Source organism: Galleria mellonella, unplaced genomic scaffold, assembly GCF_026898425.1.
Source record: "Galleria mellonella isolate WM207_F2 unplaced genomic scaffold, CSIRO_AGI_GalMel_v1 utg200, whole genome shotgun sequence".
Lineage (NCBI taxonomy): Eukaryota > Metazoa > Arthropoda > Insecta > Lepidoptera > Pyralidae > Galleria > Galleria mellonella.
In genome coordinates, this window is record NW_026442034.1 from 1,884,799 (window position 1) to 1,894,071 (window position 9,273).

General features: G+C 33.5%; 1 protein-coding gene across 1 annotated transcript; it reads right to left on the reverse strand.

The window, feature by feature from the left end:
• Window positions 1-1,141: 1,141 nt before the first annotated feature.
• LOC113516453 (uncharacterized) lies at window positions 1,142-6,296 on the reverse strand. The gene is made up of 5 exons (XM_026900869.3): window positions 6,178-6,296; window positions 4,439-4,563; window positions 3,037-3,135; window positions 2,343-2,453; window positions 1,142-1,615 (listed from the first exon to the last, which is right to left on the reverse strand). The coding sequence occupies exons 1-5, from the start codon at window positions 6,197-6,199 to the stop codon at window positions 1,505-1,507; spliced, it is 468 nt and encodes a 155-aa protein (XP_026756670.2). The 5' UTR covers window positions 6,200-6,296; the 3' UTR covers window positions 1,142-1,504.
• Between the last annotated feature and the right edge of the window lie 2,977 nt (window positions 6,297-9,273).

Sequence of the window (9,273 nt, forward strand, 5' to 3'; positions counted from 1 at the left end):
GCCTTAACGGCTTAATCAATCACTATGAATTTGGTATACACGTATAGTATATATAGTGTATTTTTATGCCACTTAGAAGGCAAACAAGCTGACGGCCCACCTGATGGAAAGTGGTAACCGTCGCCTATAGACATGAGCAGTACCATGGACATAATAGAGTATACTTTTTCACCCATGATACGCCCCATGCGTTGCCATTCCTGAGCACACAGGTGTTATTTCTCTGTACCCTGTAAATTCACTACCATATCCCACCTTTCAAACTGAAACACAGCCATGCAAACATAACTGCTTCACGATAAAAATACGAACGAACAAGCTACTTTTATTCCTGTCAATATTCAAATATATTTATATATCAGTTAAGCGGATGAAGTCGCATATAAAAGCGAGTGGTACTATAATATTGCATTTTAAGTACTGAATATTTAAAGCGTACTTAAATCTGAGTTTTTAAATCTTAAAACCGTACAACATTTATTTTAATGGCCCACTATATTTATTAATGACGAAAAAACAATGTTAAATTTTTAAACAACATCTTAAACCGTACGTAAATCCTAGCTTATGACAAATATAAACCCAAATTAAAATCGTCTTTATTCAAACAGATTTGTTTACAAACACTTTTAAACTGACATTTTTTTTTAATCTACTCCAGGGTTCGGAGAGTTGTTATTTGTTGAGAAGAGCCCGCAAGTAACTCAATAGTTACTCTTTTAAATATCTGTTGACATTATGTGTATTTATTTAAATGTACTATGTCTAAAATTAGATGGTCGTTAAAAGCCTATGCATGATCGACTAACACCATGCACATTTGTCATTCAAGTAATCGTTTAGTGTGTAATAGGCTTTGTTCAATAAGTGTTTTTAATAATAGTTTTAAACTTATTAAAAGGTAGATCCAAAATATCCTTCGGTATCTTATTATAACATTTAATGCCCATTCCCATAAAAGACCTATTAACTTTTTCTAAACGATACTTCGGAACAGCAAGTTGCATTTGTATCTAGTGTTAAGATTGTTGAGATCGCTGTTTTTAAATAACAGTTGGAGATTCCTGCATAAATACAAAATTTTTGCGTATATGTATTGTGTAGCTACGGTGAGAACAAATGAAAAAATTATATGCTTAAAATTTTATTACAATATTTTTACCTCTAGCTTTTTAATGCCTTGTGGATTTTTGTTACAATTAACATTAACTGAACTTGTTCCCGCATTCCGCTGGATGTGTAGTGGTTTTTGATGTTGGCTTGTATTCAAGAAGAGTAATTTTGTATTTTGGAAACTTTATAATTAACGTAAGCGTAATACTGGAGTGGAAACAAAAATGTGGCAACATTATGCCTCGTATTGACGATGTTGCCAGTGTGGCGGCTTGCTCTTTTGCTCACATTTCCATTCGAGATTATATTTGTTTCTTTTGATCAGGTTGTTTTTTAATGGGTGAAAAAGGGAACGGTTGCACTTGTATATTTTGTCCTTTACTTGTGTTTACTATTGAGTTTTTATATTTTCCGCCATTTTGAGTAATATGCTTCGAAGTAGACTTGCTAGCATTGGATAATTTTGTCCCAGTAACGGTGTTCGTAGTTGAGGTATGCAAACCTGAAAAAAATGTTCAGAAATGTATCAAAGTGGCCACATTTCCAATTGTGGAAAAATTTTACATTAGCGAGATTACTTTCTAGGGACCATATCTAAGCTAGAAATTCATTCTAAAATTCTAATGCTGGTGCTAAATACGAGTATACTGGATGACAGTGAAGAGCATTTTCTCCTCTCTCCTCGTCCTTCTCGGTCCTAAAGCGAGCTAGTTCCTAGCGAAAGAAATTTTTCCCCAAAATCTCGACAAAAAAAGAACAAATTTTTGAGCCTCTGGAAAACAAACACAATAAGTTTGTAAAATTGCCTGTTATATATACATATAAAACCGTAATTCCCGTGGGTATTCAAAATAGCCCGTCTAGCAGTCCCTCCAAAAAAAGATTAAAATCATTCTATCTTTCCAACTTCATTTTAATATAGAGAATAAAGAGAATATTATTGATTAAAAGACTGCAATCATTGTGTTCTCTTTTATTTGATATGTTGTATTTAATTTCTGTAAATATTTATTCTAGTTTCCGTTTTTCACTACTACTGCCCACTCACTACTTCCTATGCCACTGCGTTAGGTTGACTGGAAGAAATCTCTTTTAGAGATAAGTTCGTCTTTGCTAACATTGTTATTAACTTGTTGTTACTACTGTATGTTTTAGTGCAATAAAGAATATATATATATATATATAAGTTTCTAAAAAACTAAGGTTGAAAATAATTAGTCTAAACTTACAACAGCCAGCACAACGACTAGCAATGGGCACACGAGGTTTATGAGCAGAGATAACACCGCTCGCACCATCCACCACAGACCGACCACAACCAGTATGCTCGCCAGCATCACCTGTGAAACAATCTCTCTTAAAAATCATCATTTCATCATCATATCAGCTTTTAACTCTCCACTGCTAAACATAAGCCTCCCTCTTAGTAGGTTTTGCCAGTAATTGCTACGTTTGGCAGGCGAATACGCCAATAGGCAACCGCAGTTAGGCTTTGAAGATGTTTTAAGAGGGACGCTGCTGTCCATCTCTTGCCTTCCCTTAGTCGCTTCTTACGACAAAAGAAGAACTACGGGAAAAGAAGGGGTGTCCTGTTCTATATGTGATCCAATAACGAATATGTTCAAATCTGTTATCCAAAAAAATTATATTGTATAACATACTTTTAACATATTCTATAATAGATATCCGACCAATATGGGCGATATCGGAATGATGTGAATCGGAACGAGGCTGATAATGAACTTATTTCCGCCATCAACGTCTAGAGAAATCCAATATATAGATATCGGATCTATATATCGGACCGGTGTCCATATTAGCCGTGCCTACTTTACCACAGAATACTTAATATTATATTATTTCTAGGGATAAAGACACTGGAAACAACTAGTGGATAAATAAATTTTAAAATTAATTATTTACCTGAGCCTCCTCGTGAGCTTGAAGCCACGATTTCAAAACTTGTACAGTGCTAGCAGTGCATTCGCCATTTTCACCACATGACGAAGGAATTGGACTGAACTATTAGGGAAATCAAATAGTTAAAACATTAAATATATCTATCTATCTATAAGCTAAATCTCTTATGGAATTAACAGAAGGAAAAGGTGCAAGGTACTGTGCACACATATCTAGCTTCGTCCATTTTTATAAATTGTCTCATAAAAACACAGATGACCTTCCCTCAAACAATGCATCTTGAATGTATGCACTTTACTGACATCATTAATTATTTGTAGTTTAACCACTGCTGGAAAAAAGGATTCCCAACTGCTTCCACTTTCCACCAGTATCTATTCAATCAGTTAAGATAATCTTTCCATCGCATAATTATATACATGCAGAAAAGATTTGAAAACATAATTGCAATAGAAGTCACTTAGTAATTTGAAAATGAACCATAGACGATAACAAAACACATTGATATGCGCCTATATGTTATATTGCACGATGATTATTCATAATTTCAAAGCGAACTTTGCACCGTTCCCTAATTTGTGACCTAAATTAATCAACGTAACTTGAGTGTTTTATCTTATACTCATTCGCGATACAACCTCTGTGCTAGGCAGTGTGTAGGCTCTGTGTCGATTCAATATACAAGTTTACATTTTATATCTTGAATTATTCTCGTTATTTACCACCTCCACCAACCATCTGAACGAGTGGCAGTCCTCCACTATGCGTTTTTCAAGGCACTTTCTCCCACGCACAACCACTCTTTGGAATCAACTTCCACCAGCAGTATTTCTGAACCGATACGACAACATAACCTTCAAGAAAAGAGCATATTCCTTTTTAAAAGGCCAGCAGCACACCTGCAATGCCACAGGTATTGTGGTAGTCACTTACTATCAGGTGAGGCACATGCACGTTTGCCCCCTTTGTTCTAAAAAAAAATAAAAAAAAACCTCCACAAACCGCATCGAGTCTTCATAACAACTTCAGTCAAAGATAATTGACAATCTTTTGTAAAATAGAGGGTAAACGAGCATTCTGTTTTATCGCCGCCCATAAGTACTCGTAACATCAGAGAAATTAAAGGTATGTTACCGCTCTTTTAAAAAAAAAATATGCTTTTTTTAAGGTTTCAATCTCACAATACTCAACAGTTTTTTTTTTTTTAATATTAGTAATGCCAATAAAGCTAACTAAAACTGAACAGGCTACATGATGGGAAGTAGTAACTATTGCCTATAGACATGACTGGCATTTTGAGCTCCTTGGAACATAATGTAACGTACATTAGGTTCTGTGATACTCATAGTATCATAGCATCCCTCATACATTGCCATTCTTAAAGTCTTTATAATATTCAACTCACACTGTGGCCAAACAAGCTCCTTTGCCATTGATAATGGTCGGTAAACATCTTGCTGTCGGCGAAGTCTTCAATTATCTGGATAGCATGGAATAAAGAGACTAGCAATTGCCCACGTACTTGTTTATCTGCTTGACAAGAAGGTGAAATGTTTTAAAAATTAAACTTTTTCATAACCTTAGCAGGTTTAGATTATGTAAACTTGATACTGGCCGTGTAAGTATCGGCATGGCTTAGGCCACCCCTTCTTTTCCAGTGGATATTGTAAGAGGCGACTAAGGGAGTTTATGGTGAAGGGATATACAGCAGCGTTATTCTTTATACATCACCAAAAACCAAACTGCGCTTGACAACCCGCCTGCCAGGGGAGGAAAAGGGATTGTTAGTAATGGAGACTAAGAATCCCATTGCTAGCAATATACCCAACCAGGTCGACCTCCTCGCGGTTCCCCCTGGAAACTATCATGATTAATTCCTGATGAATTCATCATGATAGGCTAACTAGCCTGTTTTCATCCTCATCGATCACCCTTCACTGGTGCCCCGCCAGCGTATCCCATTAGCGCAGGCGAGGTTACCACTCCATTTTCATCCAAATTAAAAAAAAACCCTGCCTGCCAAACTTAGCAACTACAGTGATAGTGGAAAGATATGATTTTAAACTTTTCTTGTAGAAACCAATAGAGGGACTATTTGATATCTACGACCTATGATCAAGAAATAAACCCAGGACATCACTTGCTCAAACCACTTCGCTAAGATCTTCACTGATAATAATAATACAACATTACCATACTATGCATATTACAAAAGTCGATTGCTTGGGTACTTCTGTCCCATTCTGTGTCCCAAGTTGTATAAAAAAAATATATATATTTTACTAAGTAATTTGAATGTATATTTTACGAAATAGCCTCTTCATAAAATATTAGTTCTTATCTGGACCATAAAAATAATAACAGTGCTTTCGGCTGCCGCTTTACACCAGAACAGTCGTAAAGTTTGAGATATAACTATTTGCACAATTATGTACTTGTAATTTGTGTACACAGTTTTAGGACCCTACTATTTTATTTTCAAGTAAGGAAATGAATGAATGAATGAGTATACTTTATTTGCATTATACATACATACATATCTGTCACGCCTGTCTCCCATTAGGGTAGGCAGAAACAATGGAACGCCAAATGCTTCGATTCAAACAAACCTCTTTCGCTTCTTCCACATTCATCAATCTTTTCATACACGCTCGCCGGTTACGGGTACTTTGCATTATACAATATAGGAAATAAGCAAGGCAATTTACAAACACAACGATACAATTGTATAAGTACACAGTAAGGCGGTCTTATTGCTGAGAGCAATCTTTTCAAGACAACCTTAAGGTAATGAACTAATTGAAGGTAATGGAAAGCAGGTCTGTCAGCGCATCGTAATGAATAAATACATCTGGAATTCTGCACGATGGTTTCCAGGTAGCGACTACGTGGTGATCTACCTGACAGAGTATATTGCTAGCAATGAGACTTGTAGTTCGCATTACTAACAATCTCTTCCCCCCCTTCGCGATTTATTTCACAATGAATTCGTCATAATGGTTTCACTGGTGCTGCTGCTTTCATCCTCACTTATCATCCCTCACTGGTGTCCCGCCAGCGTGTACTAATAGCGCAGGCGTTGTTACCATTCTATTATGAGTCATAAAAAAAACTAAACCCGAGTGTATTTCCCCAAAATCTTACCAGTTCGCAAAACTCTGAACATTTCCACAATTGTCCCGGGGTACAGCCATATCTGTTAATATTTATCATTTATTGTTGAAATGAAAAAAAAAAACAAGGATTATGCTCTTGTCATTTTAGCGGCCAACTGGATTTGCTTGACACTTTTTTTTTTATCGACGCTAAAGTTATAATCCGTGGGAGCGGACAAAAAGTTTTGTATCAATTTATAGCAAAAGTTTAGCCGTACAATTGTGATTTGTAGTAGTTTCATTATCTGCTATGTAATTTTTTTTTCTTCTATCAAACTATTTGATTTATCATGTTTACCTTTTACACGAATAGTTGTTTGAGAACAATTTACTTGTCTCCGTTAGTTTATTACCTATCTACTATTACTAGTAATCGGCCAGTGGTCGAAATTCGACCTTAATATATATTGTAATAAATGAGTTTATTACGGTTACGTTTGACATTCAGTAAGACTAGACAAATAATAATAAAGAGAAACAATATTAATCTATTCTCAAGTTGACCAAAGACTTTAACAATAAACAATAGAGTATACCTATGTAAAGATCAAATAAGAATTTAAAAGAATATTATTTATATATATGTTATGTAGGATAATCTATTTATACAGATAATTTAACTATGTAATTCTAACTTTACATAGTATATGATATATAATATAGCAATATAAAGGTTGTAAGCCTCTTAGTAATAAATAGAATTGAAGCACAAGTTCTCACAGTTCATTTAATTTGGATATCATACTATTAAATCATGTATTTACTTATTTTACTTTGTATTTGATATATAACAAATAATATAACATAAATACCCAACTTCTGTTAATCCACTGATACTTATTTAACTATAGTTTCTTTAGGACTTCCATCAACAATAATTGTGATATATTTTATATAATGACCACGTGGTTCACTATACTTGTTCACTCTTGATACGTCAGGGAGCTCCGCTCTGTTCAACGGATGGACAAGAAGTGTCCCCCCACCCAAATGACAATCTTTTATATCCACACGGCCGAATTCGAGTAAACAAGTCAGTGAAACCACGTGTTCTTACAATTTCATTACTTTTTATTTAAGTATCATTATAATAAATAATTATAAAATCAATTAAAATATAAATTAGTGTTCTATATACATTACAAGAATGATTTGTTACCAAATTCGGTATAGTAACAATTTCAACGTTTTATTATATTTAAAGTAGTTAGCCTGATTTTTATTAATAAATGTAGGTACACATTTTGACACAAGATATTTAAGAAAATTAATATAATTTACAATAAATATCTAACACGTACATGGGTCTAATAAATGGTAGTGTGTGTATTGATTTTTATTTTATTGATTTAATATAGATAAATATTAATAAATATTATGTTGTATATTTATTTTATTCCTCATATAAACTAAGGTAGGGTAATATGCATCGATATATATATATATATATATATATATATATATATATATATATATATATATATATATATATATATATATAAAGTTCTTCTTAACATTAATGACCACCCATTGCGATATCGCCCAAACCAATCGAAGATCATGGGTGGCGGTAGTCACTTACCATCAGGTGAGCCGCATGCTCGTTTGCCCCCTGTATTGTAAAAAAGTCTGTTATTAGGCACATATATGTATAGATATTGTAACTACGATATATATATATATATATATATATATATATATATATATATATATATATATATATCGATGCATATTACCCTACCTTAGTTTATATGAGGAATAAAATAAATATACAACATAATATTTCAAAACTGTGTTAACATCAAAAATATGTGTTTGTCTAGAATGTAATATAGGGGAGTGTATACTAAATTGCATCATATCTCCGCTTTTAGAGAGATGTATACACATTCGCCTTAAATATAGTAGTGTGTCAACACTTCAGAAAACATAAGGATAAATTATGAACTATAATAATATATAGATTCCTCACCAGAGGGAGATTTTGTACAAAAGTCGATTGCTTGGGTACCTCTGTCCCCTTCGTGTTTCAACCGTGAAGCAGTTGTGTTTGCATGGCTGTGTTTCGGTTTGAAGGGTGGGATATGGCGTGAATTTACTGGGTACAGAGGAATAACACCTGAGTCCTCAGGAATGGCAACGCATGGGGGGTATCATGGGCGAAACAGTATACTCTGTTATGTCCATGGTACTGCTCATGTCTATAGGCGACGGTTACCACTTTCCATCAGGTGGACCGTCAGCTTGTTTATCATTCTAAGTTGTATAAAAAAAAAAAACAAAAGTTGTTATTGTGACATAACGATAATAGTTGGGCATATAGTGTCGCGAAGTTTTTTATAAATTATTGATATTTTCTTTAATATTGTAGAACATCGTTTTGTTCTATCATCAATAGTTTCCGCAGCGCACGCGACGAAAGATATTTTATAGCATTTTTTTACACCTTGAGTTACGTTACTAAAGTTTTAGTAAGTTACTATGTTATTCCTATGTTACTCAGGGTGAATGTAGCATTCTAATGGTGAAAGAATATTTGAAATCGGCAAAGTAGTTTTTGAATTTATTCATTACAAACATACATACACACAAAAATACAAATCTTTCCTCTTTATAATATTAGTGTAGATATAGATGTAGATTGATCTTCGTTGTGGACATAATTAATAGAATCTGATATAATTGCAAATTTGTATACCTCGATAGATGGGGTTGATCATAGAGGACTTATCTTGTTTTACCATCCATTCTTACCTAACTATCATAATTTAAATAAATTAATAATAATTCATAAATTAATAAAATAATTATTAAGTTTATTAACTTCGACAACTATTGTACAGGCTTTTATTTTCCATTTACTGTAATAAATAATAATAATATATTGTATGACAAAGGAAAGGAAATATAATGTAGAATATATATATATATATATATATATATATATAAATTTCTTATATTGTTAAAAATTTGCACGCCGACATAGAGGCAGAATGTACACGGGAAATATAAACCTCTATCATCTAAAATTACCTGCATTCTAGCAAAATTAATTAATTTCATTTCATTTCAATTAATTAATCCC